The sequence below is a fragment of the Pagrus pagrus genome, assembly GCF_965226575.1.
Source record: "Pagrus pagrus genome assembly, chromosome: 15".
Lineage (NCBI taxonomy): Eukaryota > Metazoa > Chordata > Actinopteri > Spariformes > Sparidae > Pagrus > Pagrus pagrus.
This window is the reverse complement of record NC_140199.1, coordinates 11436853-11460149: the sequence shown is the minus strand read 5'-3', so window position 1 is coordinate 11460149 and position 23297 is coordinate 11436853. Positions and strand designations below refer to the sequence as shown.

The following is a 23297-nucleotide window of genomic DNA, read 5'->3' as shown; positions in this document are numbered from 1 at the left end:
TATGTTTCTTCATACTACAACTATTGGCTATTTTTCTCTGATCACAATTCTGCGCTTATGCTCTGGTCAGGTTTAGGCACAAAAAACAATTGGTAAGGGATAGGACAATAACATAGTTTTGCTTATAACGCCTGTTTTGGCTGGAGATGGCCCAACTTCCTGACCAAAGTATCCTTTTTTAGGTGCCGCACACACGCCTGACAGCGTTCCGAGGTCACCCAGTTTTGTCACCACAAACACAGCTGGTGTTGAATGTTGAAATGCTCTGTCCCTCATAAAAAATGTCCAGTCACACTAACAAATGCCGAAATACAGACCATCTCCCCATATGAAAGTGAGGCAATAAGCGTGTAAAATGTGAACATGATAGGACATGTTTTGTACAAATGTTCGTCTAAAACGAGATGGTTCAGGATCTCAGGTCATGTTCAGATCTTGTAAATTGCTCCAAAATTTATTCAGATGTCATAATGGAGTGTTTAAATCCAGTTGAAAATTAGAAATTGTGTGCACTCCTAAACAGAAAACATACAACTTACACTTGGCCATACAGAGCAAGATGGATTATAGATTATTGACTATTTGGCATTTAGCCCCAGATATGAGCTGCAGACCCTTGTCCAAGTTGTTTGACACAGGCAAATCAACAATGTAGCGTGCTATATGAGCATATTGCAAACTTAATGGTCACGGCATGATCCAGCATGCTTGTGCACAAATGTAGTATGAGCACAATATTTTTCTGATTTAATCAAATATAAAAAAAGATTTCCCACCAGCATAAACAGCTTTCCACTTGTGATCAGCTCATCAAAAGTGCATTGAAGCGCTGCGTGTGACAAGTGTGGGGCTCATTTTCTCATATCTTGTTATCAAGAGTCCATCTTTCATCTTTCCTCCATCTCTTACTCCCCCACACTTCCTCCTCCACTTTCTCTTCAGCCGATTAGATTAATAGAAGGGTTCCATCATTTCCTTTTGGTCAAAATAACGATTAACTGTGGTGACTACATGTTTTGGGGCCGGGTGAGCCGATACCACGCTAAGCAGTAAACACAACTGAACATGAGATAACACTTCACATCTGTCTGACTAGAGCTTCAACGTCTGTCTCACAAGGATTTTTTTGGGGGGTTGGTTTTTTTGTCATTTTGGTCTCTTTCTGGGACGCCTGAGACAAACTGAGGCTGATATATGAGGATCATCCTCCAGGAGGGAAATGCTGCAGATCATTTTTTAAATAAAAAGAAAAGTAAATGAACTGAGTGATTCAAAGTAAGCAGGGGAAGCAGATCAGTGGCTTTGTGTGTTTCACATTCCCCATGTCTCTGTGTATTTATTGGGCCCTCTCTGCTTCTGATGTGGTATCATGAACCTCATCCAGATGTCAGTCACACATGCACATCTGCAAACATATATCTGTTTATACTGCCATGTCTTCATGTGGCATGTGCGGACACAGTCATTCTGTGTGAATGCAAGCGAAAGCTGTGTTGTCTTATTCTATGTTTTCAGTGTAACCAAATGGGTAGAAACCCACAATTTGCATGAAGACAACCCCAGTACAGGCATAAGAGAACATGGGAACAGATTGTTACATTTAGAGCTGAGCTTCAACCCAAACCATATATGAATGTGTCTACAGATTATTCATTGTGATTTTGACACATATCAAAAGGCTGCAAAGAATGGCTCTTAACCTTCACCTCAACATGGACAAGGCTGAAAAACAGTTTGTACTTTTGACAAAGCAAAAAGGGGAACAAGAGATATCTGACTTTGCAGCATGTTCAGCAGAAAGAAATATTACCTGATAGTAGGATTTAATCTGCCTGATGAGAATGGAAAGGTTCTGGATGCGCAGTGTGGAGTCATTGTTCACTTTCTTGTTGGTCCTCTGCACCGTGGCCTTAGGATTTCTGTGGGAAATAATGGCATACTGTTATGAAATCATAAATGTCATTTGAAGATGAAGACAAACACATTTTAAAAATTATGTTTCTAAACATCTGGCATTTGCTTGTTTGAAATATCTTCGTTCAGTTTGACACCATGTTGCTCTCTGTGATGGAACAGGTCACTGTTTGGCTAAATACATTAGCAGCACAGTGACAATGATACCTTGTTTAAGCAGGGCCAGTGCCATAACCATGTTAAAGAAACCAGAGACACATTAAAAGACAGAGCCAAATGGAAATGCTGCGCCTTAAATCTGATGTTTCCAGACACTGTTGTCTCCAGCCTTCAAATCCAGCTCTTCAGTGAGTTAAATCCAATTCATAAATATTTGTGAAGCATTTAAATTTCCAGGCACCATTGTCAAGAGATCCTCTGTGGACTGTACTTCTCACTACTGAAAAAGATTTCATTAGCATGGTAAAGGGAGTAAACATTCATATGAGGTCAAATATAAGGTGGTGTATTTCAGCAATTCTTTGACCTCTAACCATGACCCCTATTTATTTCATTTTATCTGTCTCAATCAAAGAGTGGAGTTATCTTCTATGTGCTTGCAGAATTGAGAGCCTGTGTGTTTATCTGACTGTTTGTTGCCCGAGGGACATTAAAAGGAGCACGCACGACGACTGATGTTATCACGGGTGTCAACATGTTTTAGTGAGCCTCATACACATTCCACAGATTCACACAGCACCACCTCCCCAGCCACTGTCATCAACAACAATCCAGAAGTTTGTATATCTATGGAAATAACATGAAGAATACCAAACCTCATTTATCTCAAAACTCTTTAAATCACATTTACAGACACGATTAGTAGTTAGTGATGCAGAAGAGAAGAAGAGTTTCCTTACAATGTGCATCTCTTTGGAATTCTTGACATGCCAACCATTCAAGCATTCATCAGCCAATTTCTTTCCCACTGTAAACACGAGGGCTTCTTAACTTCTACCTTTGACAGCATGGGTAATATTGATTAAAATCTTGTTGAAATGGCTTGTATACTTACAAGTTAAACAAACTAAGACTATGCAAGACCTTAATGTAATATCTGATCCCCTGAGGGAGCTTGCTATATTCTAGACTCCCCACTTCACAGAACAGAGGTGGTGACAAAGCAGGAACCCGACAGCTGATATGGTTTCACCAAGTCACAGAGATACACTTTGAAAGAACAGACACTTGCTGTGTCATACTTTCCTGGCTTCAAATATCTGTGTAAGAAAGCAGGATTTGGCTTTCACACTTTGCTCTGCCATACATTCTACTTCATCTTCAAAGAAGAGCGGTCTCATTTCTTATCCAGTCTCAGTGACGAACTTTAAACTTAGCCTATTCTGCAGCTGAATCACTGGATTATCTCAAAGGTTGATCATCAGCACATGGGAAAGACATACTGTGCTTCAGTAACGCCAGGAGTAGTTGTCTAATCTCCCAGTAGATCCCCTAATAAATATTCTCATATATACACAAGATTAAACTATTAAAGGCCTGTTCCTCTAATCAGTTGAGGTAAATAAATAAAACATAATAATACATTACCCATAATGCACTTTAGCCTCTAAGTAACATCACTGAAGGTATTTTATCAGGTTTCATGCAACGTCCTCTACAGCTCCAAGGCTCACATATGTAGTAGTGCTCCCCAAGACTGTAAGCACACTTTAATGTGTATAACTGGTGGAGTTACCCTTTAATAATGGAAAGTTTATACAATCAAATATCAAGACAAACGTCACTAGGGTTGAGCAATATGGCCTTAAAATAATATTGCAATATTTTTAGGCTATATCGCGATACACAATATATATCTCAATATTTTAAAATCTCCACAAAAGCACCTCGAAATACTAGGACTGGGCAACAAAGTCAAATGTCACAATGTTTGCCAAATACTTATTATATTATTATGCTGCAATAATATTGTAGGGAAGTCAATTGGCACTTCTACAAAACATGAACAGAGTAAGATAATTTTTTATATATATTAATCATCAGTAATGTGGATATAATGACTAAGTGGGTAAAGACCGCTAGAGCAGTCTGATAGGTTCAGAAAATGACATCACTTTACTGTAATGGCCTTTTAAACCAGGAAAAGACAACACTAATGCCATTTCACAATATGCAATTTCCAAAACCCAAGACTATAGTCTCAAATCGCAGTAATGATATAATATTGTTATGTTATTGATGCCCAGCCCTATTTGTATGCATCTATTTCAATACATTTTACAGAGCTGAAAAAGCACATGTATTTCATGGTGCTAGCATTAAATGCATTTTAATGAATTTGTTAAACTAATTAGTCACATGATATGTTTTGGCACACTGCGTGAAGCACGTTTTGACAATGTCATCCTTCGTCTACCAAGTGTCGCGTCCAAGAGGGAAAAGTAGTAAAATAACACCCACACACCCTAAAAAAAAACTAACCCTGTAATTAATTCATGATACATTTGCCTTGGGATTGTCTGGGAAAACAACACTTCTCATGTACTTGTGATTTTCAAAGCCTTACATCAACAGTGTTAGAGAGCAGCTCTGTTTTTCATGATACGCACTTCAGACTTCAAAGCATGAACATCGCATGACCTATATATGGGGGTCAACATGCCTGGAGTAGGGGGGAGGAGGAGTGTCCTGGCTGCTTGTGAATGTATGCATGCATGCATGCAGTGTGCAGCACATGTCTAGTCATGCATGTGTCTGCATCTGTGCTCTTGAGCAGAATAGTAGAGCCATGTTTGTTTCTGTGTGGGCCAGCAATAAAGCTTAGTCCTGATATAATAAAGACTAAAAACATTTTATTGTTGTTGATATTATTGGTCTGTTTGAGAGATGAGGTCAAAGGTGAAGGATTATTTATCCTCTTCAAGGACATTCAGCCTGGTGGATGCTTGCAGTCACAGGGGACTCCTGGTTGAATGGCATCTTCCTAATCACTAGACCATTCGTGTGCTGCATTGTTTCTCTGTTAAACACAAAAAACCAAACCACAGGAACCTAATTCGTACCCAGGAATATAAATATCCAACATTTTAATTTACATGTTGATGACAAAAAATAAAAATTACACATTCCAGCATCTACTGGAAATGTTTTAATCTTCTTAATGTGCTAATTGGAATATATACTTAAAAACTCAAGACAGTATTTTAATAAATCACATTATTAAAAAGGGCAGAGTGCTGTCTCTTAAATCACCCGGCTGCAGTGTGGATGTGTTAATTAGTCTTCTGATCCATCTCCGCCCTGATATACACACCCACCCACACACACACACACACACAATCATGCTAATCAGAAGGACACAGGGTTCTTTTTAACACTGGTCTAAATGAACAGTCATGTGACCACCCCGTCTCCCCCCTCCACACATTCAGCCCCTTTTGAGGTCCATAGTAGGGGGTCTATTTAACCCGTTAATTAAAAAGCACAGAGGAGGCTGTAATCCTGTCAGGGCGAGGAGGGTTGTTGGGGTGAAAGAAGTGTATGAGAGAGAGAAAGAGAAATACAGCAAGGAAAGGGTTCACACATTCCATCACCATCAGAGCAAGCCAAGAACATGGCGGCCACAACAACAGCACCACGACAGCGCAACACAATCCACCCCTCGTTTCTTTGGCTCTGTCTCTGATGCCACACAGACAAGCACGCGACAGGACCACCACCGCTGTGGATCAGCAGGCGATGTATAAAGCGACTTAGAACGGCAACAGGGGTCAAATATCCCACTTATTGCCTCCCTCCTTATTCCTGCTGATACAGTAAACCTAAGACTTTAGATAGACAAATAGATTAGGGATAGACAAGCAAGGCAGACAGCTAGTGAGCGAGTGAGCCAGACGGCCAGTCAATAAGCCGGACCGTCGGTGCTGTCGATAGACACTGCAGCCTTATGTAGAGCCTGAGGCCACTGGGCTTTCTCCTCTCATCTCCTGGCTTTGATTGGCTGGATAGTTAGGGAGTAGTGTTAACCTATATATGACAGGCTACATTACGGTCAGCATGGGCAGCCAGGCACATGCCCATACACTCATACACACACACAAAGTAGGCTAAATGCAGACACACAAAGGGAAAATACAGGCTACATTTGGCCACGTGTTGGGCATAGAGCTTATGAGTTGTACTGTCCAAACACAGCGGGGGAGTGTGTGTGATTGTGCCCCTGTGTGTGTGATAGATACACACACACACACACACACACACACACACACACACACACACACACACACACACACACACACACACACACACACACACACACACACACACACACACACACACACACACACACACAGCCAAACAGCTACAGACACAGGGATCTGAGGGATGAGCACTTATTAGCAGCCTTGCTAAGTTCAGTAGTTCAGTTTAGGATAAGTCAGTGGGTCTGCTGCTGTAATGCTGGGTTCAGACTACAAAATCGTTTATCTGTTAAGATGGTCACTGTGTCAGATTATCATCATGTTTATCGAGTCATAATTCTTGTCACCTGAAGAAGGACTGACTTCCCAGAATAAAAATGAAGAACAAACAATGGCATCTGAAGAGGCGTGTATGATACTTTCTGTCTTCAGTTCAGAAAAGCCCCAAGAATGTCTGTGACCTTTTCTCTGTTTCATAGCTACACCTTGCAACACTAACAACACCAGAGAGTGCTCTGTGCTCGTGTTGTCTAGCCTTGGAATTTTTCTTAGAAGGCAAAAATGACACCCAAATGTGGTGTCCTGTGAAACATTGCACTGGATAAAATGATCAACTGTTGCTCTCAACGTTCATTCCCCGAACACATCAATCGGTGAGCTTATTGGCGCATGCACAGAAGGGCAATTCAACAGTAACAAATAATATGGCTCTGTAAATCAAGTTACGACTACTCCAAGAACAACCTCAGTACAAGCAAGTTAACTTTGTGTGTTTCTACAACAGCTGCAGTAACTGGAATTCTGCCCTAATCTTGTTAAAATGAAATCTTGTTATACTGGAGTGCAAGTTAACACACTGACCGTCTTTCTCAATGGAAGCTTCTAATTACATTAAGCACAAACAGGCAAGTTAACCTGTACAAATGCAGTTCAACTCAAGCAAGTTTAGAAGGCACCATTGTTCTACTTTCAATTTAGGGTGGTAAATGCATATTATATAAGTATACTGCATTAAATATACTCCATTTGGGAAACACTGAGTATACAGCATCAACTATCACTTTGCAATTCTAATGTATTACATAACATAACTCGTTTATATTGCAGGTATGTCAATAGTTTACATTTTACTGTCATACTTATTGTCTAATGCTCAAGATGGCTGCATCCTATTTTTCAACCCCCACCCCTTTCCCATGGGAACTGTAGTATACAGTGAGGATCTGAACATTGGTATGTGGTTCTTGTCACCCCATTTCCTTGTCTTGGCTTTTCATGGACTTGTTTAACTCATGTCTTTGTCTTTCTGTTTCCACAGGGCCTCTTCCCATTCCTCTGTCTGTCACTGTATCCATAGGGACTGCTGCTAAACTCATTTCTGCCAAGCTGGATGTGATCTGTTGTAGTACCTTGTACTGGACTGCACACACTAAGACCATAAAACATTGTAACACAATTCTCACATAATAGAGAAATTGCTTGTGTTATAATGGCTCACAAAGTGAATCCAGCACGGTGTACAGTTCCCTTAGTATGACAACAAGTCATGCTGCTCTGAGTTCCTCTTTTTACCAGAAAGGTCGCAATTGGTCACTGATTTATTCTACTGTACTGTTAATTCTCGATGTTAAGCTTCCGTTAATGAAACTCAACACTTCCTTGCAGATGTTTCACAGCAAAAGTCTTCCAGTGAACAGAAGGGATTATGTCCCCTGAGCCACTGAAGGTCCTGTAATATGAAACAGATGGAGGAAGTGTTGAGTTTGCATTATGAGCAGACAGCAGCAACAGCAAATTGACACAGAAAATGGGACAAATTAGATCAAGTACAATCAAATAATAAGCAGGGTAAACAGGAACTCCAACATCAAATCCAATAATAAAACATCAGTCTAATTATATTTAAAAAATAAAGCAAGGACAAATTGTCAAATTACAGTAGTTTGTGATTTATTGGTAATATCAATGCCATTTTCTGGCACATGCTGAATATGGTGCAGCCCAGAAATTGAAACTAATCCTGGGAATACATTGCTGTAAATGCCATCAGACTGACTCTGAATTACTAGGGCTGAGAAAATAAGACCGTCTCAAATCCTAAAATGGTCCCTGCGGGGTTTAGCGTGTCCTTGGTTGGTGGATTTTGAGTGCCTCACATTAACACAGCCCTGTTAAAAGTTTTGTCCTCTCAAGGTCACAGCTGCTGTTTCCTGTCTGACTCGATATGCATCCTGCTAGACAGAAGCAGAGAGCATGGCGTGGCACAAAGATGCCTATGAGAGATGCAAGATTCATATCCGATTCCACACTTTTGTTATGGAAGGATATAGACCCTGCAGTCCAGGCAGCATTAGGAGAACCTAAAAGACTGACACCCCAACAGCAGCTCTGCCTGCCTCCTGTCTCTAGTCCAGCAGGAATCCCAACTATGTCTGCTGTAACTGGCTCAAGAGAAAGCCAACAAAGGCTTTGACGTGCTGCTCAAAGAACACAGAGGAGAGAAAGGGGAGACAGAGCAGGAGAGGTGTGGCAAAAGGAGACAGAGATGAAGGATAAAAGACTCCAGCAGAAAGAGGGATAAAGAGGGGGAAAGAGCAAGATGTATAGTTGTAGTTATTTAGACATGACTAAAGGGGATGACAGAAAGAGGGAAATGAATGAGTTGATAGAGGGAACAGAGAAAAACAAGATGAGGGTTAGCACAGGTGACGCAGGCCAATTTGGTGTACCAAACAACAATTATTTTCATTTGTTTCTGAATATGATGATTATTTTAAAGATTGATCGACTGTTTAGTCTATGAAATGGCATAAAGTAGAAAAAACACCCATGATGCCACTACATTTGAGAAGATGGAACACGTATTTTCTTGTGGTTTGTCTGAAAAACTATTAAAATAATACCTGCAGATTGTTTAATTTGATCTAATCAATTAGATATTGCAGCTCTAGTCCAATCAGAAGAGGTAGAAATATTAAAAAGATATGCAAGTAATTGAAATGTGGACATCTTTGTTCTATAACCATTTTATTCGAAATGGCATATTAAAGCTCTTTCATATATTTAATTCATTAGGATCAGTCGTGTCTTCTGCTTCATTTGGTCTAAAAGGACTTCCAAAACATGATTTCTCTTCGAGGATAGTGCATCTTAAATTCTTTTCCGTTTTCACCCGAGCCTCTCAAACAGTTAGAAGCAGTTAAAAAAACAATAGAAAAATAAATGCAACATCAAAAATCAAAAAAACTGGAGAGGTGCTGACTCATAGGTCCCTTGTGGCCTTTTCTAGATTCTTCCTGCAATAACAACATGTTGACAGATGGTTGTCTAAACTCAGCATATTCTACTGGAGCTACAAAGCCATAATCATAATAGTATGAGCATAATGCAGCCTCCATATGTCAGCATAACAATTAGAGAAAGAATCAAATGATGCATCTGATAGTCTTTGACAAAAGGAAGTAATTTTCAACAAAAGACCAACTGGGTCCAGAGCTTAAACCAACATGTCATTCAGTCTTGTCCCTCCAAAGGAAAACTCTTCTACGAAGCTCATTGGTCAGGGACTGAGTGTGTTTGTGTATGCATGTGTCGAAAAGCCAATTCTGTCATGAAAGGAAGTGATGACAGGACGTCATCCTGTAAGCCTACACGGTGGATTAACTGTAATGTGGCCTTGAGAGTAAAAACAGGCTTTCAAATCTGCACTCAGTATTAATAATAGATCAATAATGACTAACTCATTGGTCTTCATTCTTTATGATAGACAACCACTAGCAAGGTCCTTGTTCTGCATGTTATCTGTTGAGGAAAATGTGCAAATGAAAACGCTTGGTGATTGTAACTGTACCTTCACAATATTCCCACATGTGCAGCCATTCAGAAACATTTACAGACATGTACGGATCTGTCTGAACACTCAAGCCAACAGAAACATTAACCTGAGCAACATGTTAAACAGCATTCTTCGTAAACCACATAAGTTTAACATCTTTACACTTGCACTTTCTTCCCTCAAACTAGCAAACAACCAGTTTTTCGACTAATTTTCAGGGTTAAAGCTGGGCCACACAACCATGTAGTGCAAAAAAGTGCAAGTTTCAAAAACACAACATCATACACAACATTTTTATTCCTGCAAACGTCGATCTCACTCACATAAGTCTGTCCCAACGGCCCGTAAAGGGCAGACTGACCGGTTCACCGAACAGGCCAATGAGCCAGCACGGCTCTACACGACTGGCAGGAAAACAGACATTTCAACTGGACAGTTGTCACTCTGACAAAAATTTAATTGGCCCCCTCTCGCTGGGCGGGAAAACTAATTGGTTTGACAGCGCAGAGGAGGCGATCTAATTGGCTAGGTAATGTCAGTCACATGAGGGCAAGGGGGGAGGGGACGTGGTGCCATCTGGGTGTCAGCAAACCGTTAGATAATCCTGGGGTCTCTCCTCTTCTCTCTCTCTGTGCTCTCCCATGCTGTCCCAATGACAACTGCTGCCAGCCTGTCTGCCATGTCTGCACTGAGGCAATACAGAGACATTCACACAGCAGCACCACAGCTTAGACTACAACAGCTGACATCACTAGTAAAAATGTTAGAAGCTCAAGTTTCTTCAGCAAGAGTACTGTATACAGAAAGAAAGTACACTTTCGTCAACTAATGTGTGTATTTCTTTGGAGTTTTATGATCCGACCATGAAGAGAAGTATGTTTCTTGACGGCAGAGAAGATTTTCATCAGTAGCGGTGTTCAGTGGTGAAATCAGCAGCTACTGGCTGGAAGCGAACACCAGCGGAGCCTTTATAGCACGACTGGATCAATCGCAAGCAGCCCGCAACGCCAACTAACACTCACTACAAAAAATGTCAAGCTGTCAGAACAGAGGGGGTGAGAAGAAAACATAATGTGTTTGTGAGAGTGAGAGCCCAAGAACTGGAGCAAATGTAGTCAATGTTAATTATCGCCTACAGTTCCTTCTAAGAAAACTCACCTGTGGTCTCTAAGCTACTTTTAATGAGTGTAACAGTGAGAGGGAAGGAGGCATTACCTCAAAACTTCCAGTCAATATACAGCTTCAAATGTGAGCAAACTTTGTATCATGTACCCTGTTTCAACTACATTTATGTCTCCCTACAAGAACTCCCTACAATAGATGCATGAGCTGTGACTTGCATTTTCTTCTATGATACAGTCTATTTTAGTAAGCTGAGCCGACTGGAGGTGACCACATAGTGCTGGAAAAGTAGGGCAGACAAAGAGCAGTCTCACCAACACAACATCTGACCAATACTGTAGGCCTTCTGTGTGGGAGGGTGGCTGGGCAAGACGACTACCAACAGCTGCCTCAGTCCAAAACAAAATGCACAGAGAAAAAAACCCCACAGATACACATACTCCCACGCAGACACAGAAGCCCTGCAGAAAAGCACACACGCACATGCACAAGCACACACACGTATACACACACACACAGAGCTGACTGTGACTGGCAATCCCCGACATCCTGTCAGGCGATCACTAAGCCAGTCACAGTTCATTTCAGCTCCTCGCTGGCTGTTCCCTGCAGGAGCACTCAACAAACCAACCACAGAGACATTCTCATCCAGCTCATTCCATTTATTATCAGACAGAAATCCTACTGAGTACCTGGTCAGACATCTATATATGCACAGCTGAGGAGGTGCCATGTCGATCAGCAAACCGGGTCTTGAATTTGACTTTTGGATGTCACCTTCTATTTGCACATTTTCCCAGCCGTGTATAATGCAACCAAAATTTCACTTTCTGGAGAACAATAGTTGATTGTTGAGTTTCATCCCAAGATTGACAAATACAGACGCTCTGGTTTGGCATGAGACTTGAGCCGTAACCAAAAGCATCCATCAGGTTTTTTAACCATTTTGGAAAATCATTTTCAGCATCGCTCACTCATCCAACCCTTCCCCCTCATATCCTTTCCAGTTGTTTCCACTATACAATCTCCCAGAGGGGAAATGCTCTAAAAATATTTCAGACTTGTTCATCATTTTGTGTGGAAAAAGGAAGAGACGCCCTTGTCTAACTGAAGCTGCACTGGCCCTCCTAAACACCTTTCTGTTTTGAAAGACTCCTCTGGGAGGGCAGAAGCATGGGAGGAGGAGGAAACACAAGCATGGGAAAGAGAGGTGGAAGAGGTAGCTGAAACCTGAAGGTAGGCGGCTTAGTGGAGTGGTGCAGCTGATCAGCAAGAGGTCGAGGACACTGGAAGACGGCAGAGCAGGAGGAAGAGAGGACACCGACCAGAGACCTGGTTAATCAGCTCCTCGTGCAAAACAGCTACGGCTTAACCCTTCTAAAAGCAGATATATACTGTGCACATATAGAGATACAGAGAGACTTGTGCAGAAGACAAACCAATCCAACCCTGGAATATGAGATACTGCAGTGAGGTGACACAAGACGCTGCCCTGTGAAACTGCAACACATTATTATCTCTTGTGAAGTGAAAATCAATTCCGCTGGGAGCAGCCTTGGTCGAACACTCCTTTGACAAGCAAACAGGAGGAGTAAATGCTGACAGCGTGGAGTGTTGCATTAGCGGAAAATATGAAAAATTGCCCTGCTAGCGGGAAGTGGCAGCCTCACACCAGACAAAGGAATGGGAACCAGTCTTCTGTCACGCTATATGTTGGGAGCTGACTGAAAAAGACAGACAGATTTGACATCTAATGCTTCATCTCCTCCAGCATCCACCCACTCTCACTATCAAGAGAGCTCTCAAAAGCATCTACTTCCCTTTTTATTTAATAAAAACAAACAACTGTGCTGGCTGTGACATTGAAGAAGGATCTGCATTGCTGTGTAATCTGCATCGAGATTCTGCACTGCTATCAGTCTTACTCCTGCTTAAGGCTACTATTTCTAGTTTAATCTACAGCACAGCAGGAAACGTGCGCGCAGCAGCAGCAGCAGCTTTCAGGGGCGGGGTGTCTTCCAGTCTGCTGCAGATGACAGTGTAGGGTGACTGAAAAAACAGAGCAACTGGAAGTTGAGGAGCTGCTTGCAGCCCCCTTGCTCCAAGGGATCCTAACAATAACTGTCTGCCATTACATTTCTGACCCATCATTGCTCCCAATACAAGGTCCCTTTGTGCTTAGCCTACATTCACTACAGAAGACGTGTCCAGAAGTGCTGGACAGAGGCTGGAGAGCAAGCTGCATGTACTGTATATCTATTTAAAAGGTGCAGTGTGTTTTGATTTTAATCAGAAGAGAAAGAGCTTCAGTGACTGATTTTTTATGCCTAACTTTTGTCTTTCTCATGAGTGAATAAACTGAATAAACACTTGAAGGACAACACGATCTTTATGCTGTTTTACTTTGTTTATATGTGGCGGACCCTGCCACCTTTCAAGCTTCAAACAGTGATCTGGGGACCTGAGAACAGCTTGTTTATTCAGTTAAGGAAAAGAGAAATATTACTGAGTTTGTTATAAATATTGTAAATAGCATAATTCTGTAGTAAAACTACATAATGCCCAAACATGGTGCGTTTGGGTCCCATTAAAAAGTCTGCATGCCCCCATTAGCTCAATCCTGTAACATTAAAGGTGGTGCAAGGAGACATATATGAATCTGTGTCACTGTACTCACATCTCGAGCATTATCTCGTTCAGGTAAATCCCATCCACTAATTCAATATATTCCGATAATTTGGTGCCATCGGTCACTGTCGGCTGCCCGACTGTCTTCACCTGGAAACAAACGAGACAATGCAAATAAGGTGTTAAGATAATCAATAAACACTTTGAAATGCCTCCACAGGCCAGAGGTGTTTAATCAGCGGGCTTAAGCCACATTTGAATAGTTAATGAGGGGTCTTACCCAGCAGACCAGAGGCGTGAGCATGAACTGCTCCAGCATCGGGGTGAAAACCTCGCTTTCCATATTTTTCCACTGACACTGGCGCCGTTTATTTCAGCAGATACGGGGGGAAAAAAACGTCCACTCCTTGTGAGGGAGAAAGATGTGTTTGTCTTTAGGGCTCCACTCATGTAGTTGATTCAATTAAACCGACGCTCATTTTTGCTAACAGCCACCGGGTTTCTTGGGAGATTTTTTCAGAGAGAGGAGAGGGGGAAAAAAATTAAAACGTTAATCCACAAATCTTCTCGACACGACCCAGCTGTTTCAAGATGCCAAACGACTGGGCTTGGCTACCTCATGGAAAAGACAAGGACTCACATTTTTTCTGAAAGGTTTTCTCTAGTCTGGTTTAGCTAGCTATCTACAGAGGCGATAAAGAGAGACTACATGAGACCTGAGCCAGGTACGGGTTTATGCTAGCGGCTGAACGTTACTCTGGAAAAAAAAAAAAAGAAAAAGGACCGTTACTGGCGCTGAATGGAAATATTCCTCCGAGGCGACTAAATGAAGAAAATATCCAGGGCGGAAACATCCAGAGGTTCAAGGTCCTGGTTTTAAAATCCTCATTAATTGTGAAGTAATTTCTGACCGGTTACTTCTCTTCCCCTCCCCGTCTGCCTCCGTTCAAATGCAGCATACTAATGAACAGAGGGAGCCGAGAGGATGACTGGAGGACACTTAGCACCGCCTCCCGCTGTCGCTCCTGTGCATCTCCCTCCGCCTCCTTTAGCTCCAAAAGAAAAATAGGGCATTGATCATCAGAGCATCCTTTCCCCACTTAGACTTTCTTCCTAAGACCTTAGTGTAGTAACTCCTAGACAGCATGTGGTCATCCAGTACAATTCAATTATTTAAATAGCCAAAAGTGAGGAGGAAAGATTTTGAATGCGTGATGCAGACAGAAATGGGATGAGGGTAAGTTTTCTTGCAGACCCAATGTTGTGGCCAAAATGTTTCTGCTTATTTCAAGTGGAAATACTTGGATTCACGCGTGCCTTTTGTCTGCATGTACAGCATGCAGCACATTACAGCAGCAAGGCAAGTAGGCTACTGACACCTGGTGGGTACTGTACAAAGAGGCTAAACGTACAGTAAAGTACAGTGAGTTTTATTCAACTATAAAGAGGAGGTTTACATAAAACACCCATCCAAACAAAGACATTATGAAATGCATTAAATCAACCTGTTTGTATATGTTATATATGTGCCAGTGTAAAGAATAGGTAACGTCAGTCACTTAACGTGAAAGTACTTCTCTGCATCTCACCCACTCCGAGAGGAAGCAGTGGGCAACCGACATTCAGCATCCGCAGACCAACTCCAGATCTTAGCCAGTGCCTTGGTCAAGGGTGCTGACTGGAGAATTAATCTAATTTGCATGTTGAGATGGTGGGGGAAACCCTCTGAAGCACCTGGAGGAAAACCCAAGCAAGCACAGGGAGAACATGCAAACTCCACGCAGGAAGGTACTGCCCCAGCCGGGATTGCAACACACAACCTTCTTGCTGTGAGGTCACCAGTGTTGACTTGCACTTTGCCACCATGCAAATAAGAAGCAAAGATAAAACATCTCAAGTATTAAAGCAACTGACTTAATATGTAAAGTATGTTATACGAGCAGCTATTGACCACACATTTGAAACAAGAGACGTACAACGAGCAAACAAACGAGCAGTATTTCCTTTAGCTGTATCAGCAGCCAGGTAAGGACTGAATGATAAGTCCAAACCCACAGGCATTCACTATAGAAGGAGGAGACACCTAATCAACAATTGATAAATGACTCTGAAGGTGTGAATAGGCAGCAGAGTCTGTGCAGCCGAATAGCCAATTAAAACACAATCACTGATTTGGGAAACGGAGACCTCTCAGGAGCACAGAGTGAATGGATTATTGTATGTGTCCCTGAAATTTCGAATAAGCAAGTGTCATGAACAGCAGCTCTGTTGTATGAGGTTCTCATTTGCATTTAGAATAACGGTCGCTGTGGTTGGTGCTCAGGCTTGAGGCTATACAGTAGGAGATCCTGACTCGACCTGTTGTGTCTTGTTCTCTGCAAAACATGTTTGACTAGGATGTCAGCTCAGTGCACACCAGGACGTTACAGCAAGAGGTGTAGTTTACAATATCTGTCAGAAAGGCCACCCAAAGAACAGTTTTATTTTCTCTCTTTGTCTGTCAGCTAGACATTATTTAGGCTTTCGACAGATTATGTCTGGTTGTATCTTTGACCACCTTTCTCTACAGGTAGAAGAATGGTTTGGGGTTAGATCTGACATGTCTGTGCTGCAGAAGTGCAATTTGGAGGCTTTCTTCAAACGCGACTGTGCGATAAGTCCACAAAGAAATTTGTTTTTGTAGATATTCCATGTCATCACATGTCTTCAAACTAGTGCTAGTGCACTACTTTAACTTTTTTATATTTAAAGAAAATTAACTTTAAAACCCCTAAAATGTAGTTTCAAATCTTAAAGGATGAGTTCACTCTAAAGTTGCATAGTGTCGCCTTTAGTATGCTTCTGCAACATAAAATATTGATTTCTAAATGAGCAACAATCAAAGTAAAAGCTTTGATAAACCAGTTTAACCTTTAAAAATTCAGCTCATCTGCCTCTCCAGGACTGTGTGACTGTGATTTTGTCAGATTTGATTGACAGTGGTCTGGCAACACAAACAAACATAACATCTGTCATCACATTTTGAGCCAAATGTTACTCAATCTGGATTGGTGGAGACGCATAAACATGACATAATTTTTTTCCAAGTAAGGCCCGCCAAATGTAAATCATCTATAAGAGCGTAAAATGATAAAAGATTATTGAAAATCTCTTGTGTGAGCAACCAAAACGGACCAAACTCGGCAGGAAATGTTGAGTGAGAAAGGGTGTTCAGGGTTTGTAATACATTTTATACTTCGCTCTCCAATTGTACTCCTGCCCATTGCTTCCCACAAAGATTCAATTTTCTCCCTGGAAATCAATGAAGTTTATCTAAGCGTAATGATGTAAATTAAAAGGGGAATTTGCTCCAGAATCTACTCAAATCCAATATAGCCCATTTCTGAGGCAACCCACACACATTTCTATGAACCCTATAACCCCAGCAGACGATTAAACACTGACGCAGATAATGAAAACCTTTCATGGCTCGTGTAGTGCCCGCTTACCCACACAGCAGCCTGAACACAATTATGCTCTGCTCAATTACCGCAGAGGGTGAGGTGGATATTTTGTGTAGCTCGCCGTGTTTGTGTGTTAGCATCTATTTGCGTTCATGTTGGATTCATTAACCTCGGATTGAAAGGGAGCTCCAGCCTGTCTCATCAACATCTATTATTCATGATGCTTTTAACAAGTTTTGTCACAAAGCAACATCCACCTCCACCTAATGACTCAGTGATTGTGCAGACCCACAGCAGCATTCCTCATACACACACACTCAGCAATGAAAGCAGCCCTGTGGAAACCCACCCGACCGCCTCTTTTGGCTCAAACTCTGCAGAACCAGTGTGTACACATGGAAATGTTTCCTCTGGTTGGTATTAATCTAGTCCAGGGATGAAAAGATCCATCAACCACGAAGCAGCGCTGCTCAGAAATCCACAACAGGAAAAATTTTGAGAAGTTCTTGCATGACCTTGAAGCGCCTCTCTCAGAGAAAACTCCCTCTCTGTCTTCTTTGGATGACGGCCGTTTCCTGTTAGTTATTTCGCTGGAATTTACAAGTCACCGCAAACATTTTGATTTGGAGCTGTGCTGATCTCATGTGGACTTGAATGCAGCACTTGAACGCATGGTGGGCTGACTAACGCTGCAGAATTTTATGAGCACTTCCTCTTTCTTCAACTGACATTTAATCTGTATTGACTGTTCCTACTGAGGTTGCATGACTAAAGCTCAAGGTAGATGTGAAGTAAATGTTGATAAGGAGGGTTCAGAGACGAAACCAAACAGCATTTTCTGAGTAAAACCACACGTTTAACAGATTCAATGAAATTCTGTTCGCCATAATTAGAGAGTTACATTTTTGCGTGCAACTGTACAACAACACTCATCGTGTGGGTCCATCTGTCACATCCTTTCTTCTATAACTCAGTATTGATATTTTGAGGCACAGTGAACACAAACAAACTGGTTTGCAGCTGGAAATGCTGCCAGCACTTGACCAATCTGAAATGTTCACCACAAGTTCCACCATAACGTTCCTGTACTTTTGGAAAGTACAACCATTCAAACACTTTTTTACCTTAAAGCAACATTATGTAACTCTTTCACCTTAACGGCTTCAGATTCATGTTGATGGTACAGTGTCTTGTAATAGGGTGAATGGTGTGTCTGTTTCAGCCACTCCAGCCCCGTCACTTGTTTCTGTAACGTCAGTGAGAGGGTAGGATCACAGCGTTACATACTTCAAGATTTCAACACACTGTTATGATGTGATGAGTTTTGTTTGTACCTACATTACGTCTGACAAAGTGTTACAGACCTGGGATTTGTATTAACAGCTGTGGTGTTGCACTCAGAAACTGTGGGGGATGTCAAATCACACAAGATGACAATTTCTACTTAATGTTGCTTTAATTTAGACCCTGGTCCCTGCAGTGGAAATACACTAAGCAACACTGAATATGTAAATCAAATACATTTAAAAAAGAATTCATACTCCAGGTATAGGTCTTACTTTTAACTAAACATTACCATTCTTTCACAAGCCGGTTGTAAAACTAATAAATAGTCAATCTGTCATATGGTCGGGTGGTCAAGGGGCACTGTGGAATGTCTGTGTTGTTCTGGAAGCCGGTTGTTTGTTTATGTTAGCGGACTCTGAATCTAAACTCAGGTTAGCTACCGTTGTTCAGTCACATCCTTTGGACTGTTGCGAAAATCCGAGCCGACTCCTTCACAAAGAAATCCACAGTCCAGCAGCATTAAGCAACTTAAACAAAATTAACCTGTGGTTAGTTTCCATCCAAGGGTTGTGCACAAACATAAAAATACACATGACAATAATAACATGATCTTCATGGAGGCATAAGCACAAAAAACACGGCATTTGCATAGATCACTAAACTCTGGCCTTTCTAGATTGACAAAATAATTTAAAGGTCTGACCTCTAGCTTCACAGTGGAGGTCACTCTGACCATCTCGTCTGTCTCTGTCTCAGTGCTGCTATGGGAAATCAATGCCTTAACATTCAAATCAGCAGTTCAGATGATTGAGACCCCGGTGAAAGAGTCAAAGCCTAATTGCATAACATTACAGGGCAATAAGGATGTGTGTATGTGTGTGTGTCCCAACCTTTTGCACCCCGTATGCATCCCTTTGCTCATAGAGATGAAGGGTTACATGATAGCAATGTAATTCTCTTTTCTGTCTATCTCTCTTTTCTCTTCCCCCGAGTCAGAGGTTCTCGTGACGGGCTTTAATGACCGCTCCGGATTCAAGGCGCGAGACCAAGAAGTAATCAGGTCTTTGCAGTCCAGGCCTCAAGGCTTTAAATCACTATCTGCCCTCTGTCTGAGAGGCTTTTTAGATCATCAACACTGCAGGGAGCCAATATTTAGGAGGGCAGGGGTTGGAGTTGTAATGAAACAAATGTTAGTTACTCTGTGGTGCTCATGAAAATTTCTATTGTCAACGTTGATTTTGTCTCGGGCACGACTTGTTTTATTGATGCTGTGAAGATTATTCTTCCTGTTAAACATAAGAGTTGTTCACACTTTGGTATCTGCTAACTTACCGGGTCTTTATGTTTACTCTGATTTGATTGATTAGCACAGCACCAGCTTGTTGTTTACTCTGTATGTATCATACAAGCTTACACTTAGGCGTCAATGACTCACCATTCATTTCCAGTCTAACAACAAACCAAACTGCATCACATACCATATGGCTGATCATGTGAAGTTAATTTATGACGGGAGCTTTGCACTGACAAAACGCACTTCCATTTAACTGCATGTGTGTGTATAGAGAGCTGATTTTCTTCACATAGAGAGGGTATATTTGGATAACGTTTTACCCGATGTACCATAACAGACACCACTACCTCCTGCCAACTGTAGCTACCCAATCATCAGCGTAGCTAGCAGCCCAGATCATGGATCTAACATGTAAAATCTGGATACAGCATTAGAGATGGCGCCCTTTTCATTCCTACAAAATCTGCTCAGCGGCGCATGAAGCCAAATAAAGTTTGTCTTCCCACACTTTTGGGCCAGGCTGGTTAACTTCTGGTTAACTTGAGTAGAGATAAAACAATTTAACCTTGTGGCTACAGGACTTTCTAAATTTTGGACCGAATGGCTCAAATTATGACAGTGAAATTAGTCATTCTGCGGGGTTGTGATGCTCAAAAAGTGCTTTTTGGGTTTCAGTGCATCATGTGACATAGTAAGTACTGTGTTAAGTACATGGTTTGGACACTTCCAGGGGGTCTGGCCCAGACTGCGAGCTTGGCGCACCGGGGGAGTGTTGGTGTTAACACCACTAGCACAAGAGATTTAAAACTTAGCATGGTGCTTTCAGTAAATATCTCTGCAACACTACACACATATGTCATAATGTCAAAAATGTTCACACTCTGTTGATAATTTCCCTTAATCTTTTAAAGGTTTTCAAATTAATTTCTAACATGCTGCACCTTTAATGTACTTATATGAGGCACTTTCTAAGCAACATGCTGTTCCATGAGCTGCAATTCTGCCCGTTCTGAGAGAGCGGAACAGTATTTTGTGGAACCTTGCCATGTGCCATAACGTAATTACCACGCTTGTGACAAAAGAAATCACTCCTTGCCAATTCAAGTCACTCTGAGCTGTCTAAATGGTGGTTCCTTCAAGCTTATGCATGCCCATAATAATCAGAGGAGGGTAGATCCAATTACTGGCTCTTCAGTGACAAACAGGAGAAATGTCTTTCAACCACAAGCAGGAAATATCAGTGTCTCTGTTGATGGAAATTTGGAAACATCGCACTTCTGCAAGAAAAGTTGTAAAATGAGCTATAAAAAGTATGTCACCGGTTTCCACTGAAGCTGTCACTGGGTGTTTAGGATGATGGATAATCTCCCTTTAAATCTCCCTTCTGGTTGCCAAGGACCCAGAAAAACCTCAGTTAGCACCCCCACGGAAAATCCCGTCAAATCTCTGTGTGTGTGTGTGTGTGTGTGTGTGTGTGTGTGTGTGTGTGCGCGTGTGTGCGTGTGTTCATGTGTGTATAACAGAGATCAGTGCAGCACTCATGCAGGCTGTCCTGTCCTCACCTCCTCAAACTCTGCAGCATGAAAATCAGAAAAGCACTTAAACCTCTTGAGTTGTGAAGTGGCCAAGGTGCACGGACACACACTCACACACACACACACACACACACACACACACACACACACACACACACACACACACACACACAGGAGAGACCAAAGCTGATTTTTCTGACATCATTTTTAAATCAAGGCAAAAAAAGAACACAAAAAACCAAAAAGCCATTTTTAACACTTCATACATAAACTAATATTTCAAAGATTCTGATTCAGGTGGACTACTGTTGCTTCCTTTGGTGTACTGTAGTGTGACTAGTTTATTGATCTTGGATATAATTTCTCATCAACAACATCCACCGATCAATCAAATCACATCGACACCTTGTCTCTCGTCACAGAGATCTCTGTAAGATGACTAGATGATGGTTTGAATAATGGATTGACGTATAGATGCACAGACAGAGATAGACCAGAGATAACCAATTGATTTCTACGTTGGTCGATGAACATTTACAAAAGAAGAGTCTCTCTGAAAAGTGAAGCCTCCACACAGAATCCTCCACTGAGCTGTTTATGATCCTTGTAGTCTACCACGAAGCACTGACTGGTCCATTACGCAGTAATAGTCCATGGCTCTGCTGGGTAATAATGAGATCTCAATGTGTCCCGGAGCCATGGAAACAAGATAATACGAGTTGGTAATATAATGGAAATGTGTTCTTGTTTTTCACTGTGCGTGAGCTTGTGTGAAATCCTGCTATTCCTCCCTGCAATTAGCTGGAGCGTGTGCATGTGTTTCCGCGGGTGCGAAGTGTGTGCATGCGTGAAAGTAATCCAGAGAGATGCTGTTAACTCTCATCTGTTGCCATAACAACTGCAGCAATCCCACTGTTAGTGAGTTGGCTGACTGGGTGACCGCAGGGCTGTCTGGCTGGTAAGCTAACTCCTGGACTTACTGTTTGATCAGCAAGCAAGGTCACGATTTACTGACTGATGCACTGAAAGACAAAAGAACTGGCTATTTGAAGCACGGAGAGTTCATTCTTTCAGAGACACTTCACAGGAAACAGTTACGGCAGCTGATTCAGGCAGAGGAGCCTTTTGACAATGTGAAAAAAATAAAGACACAATTAGCAATTTTTCTGACTTAACTGTAAAGTACAAGTAAACAGCCCTTGATGTTTCAGTGATGTCTATATGAAAAGTGGGGTGGGTGGTGGTGGCAAAAATTCTAAGAAAAATCAAACAAATTTCAAAAATACACAGTGATATTTGTAACATTAAAAGGAGACAATTGATTGATCTATTCATAAATATGCTTCAAAATTGAAAGATGACATTGTTAGGGATTATTAGAACAAGATTAAAATTATATGTAGATACTGTCACCTATGCAACACAAATGTAGAAACAATAGACACACCTGTTTTCCAAAATGAGTACATTACAAAGTACATTTCTTCCCTTCTTCTTCTTTTAAAAATATTAATTTGGGAGTAGTATTAATATCATTAGTAATTTAGCTTTCTTTACATGTAAATGCATTCTATGTTACTGTCTCATTGCAACAATCAAAACCTTTTTGTTGTGATTATTGTATAACTACCATGTTATTGTTTCCCAATGTGTAAGCATTTATGATTCCGTATATCCTTCGTGTAGGAGGTGTGAGTCTGTTGTTTGTATTGGTAACTTGAATTGTACAGCAGTGAGTCTGTTACTGTTCGTTATTGTATAATGAAGTAAAGAAAAACTTGGTGGCGAGATGCTGCCACCTAGCGGTAAGGATTAAACATTGCATATTGGAGGCTTACAAGCATGCTGCTACATTCCCTCTTGTGACAGTTTCATTTCAGACATAAACATGAGACATAACAGGGGAATTTGATTATATGCCCTAAAGTAACAGAAACTGAAAGTGTTCATTCGAGAAAATCTAGAATAACCCTATGACAATTTGGCCTATATCATTAGGCCTACTTAGTTGTATGATGGTAGGTCTAAATGTTTAAATGT

At 41.4% G+C, this 23297-nt stretch overlaps 1 protein-coding gene across 7 annotated transcripts in view; it reads right to left on the bottom strand.

Annotated features, from left to right (window-relative positions):
* Positions 1–14698, bottom strand: part of ccdc88ab (coiled-coil domain containing 88Ab) — a 70075-nt gene extending 55377 nt beyond the window's left edge. For 2 of the 7 annotated variants that reach the window (XR_014624271.1, XM_084375469.1), the window contains exons 1-3: positions 13979–14696; positions 13748–13848; positions 1811–1919 (exon numbers count right to left, since the gene is read on the bottom strand). Coding sequence is in view for 6 of the 7 variants with exons in the window: in XM_084375469.1 (XP_084231595.1) it covers positions 1811–1919; positions 13748–13848; positions 13979–14041 (273 nt within the window). In the remaining variant the exon portion in view is untranslated. Of the gene's footprint in view, positions 1–1810; positions 1920–13747; positions 13849–13978 lie in introns of all 7 variants that reach the window. The other 5 variants (XM_084375467.1, XM_084375466.1, XM_084375465.1 and 2 more) reach the window with 3 other exon arrangements.
* Positions 14699–23297: the final 8599 nt, after the last annotated feature.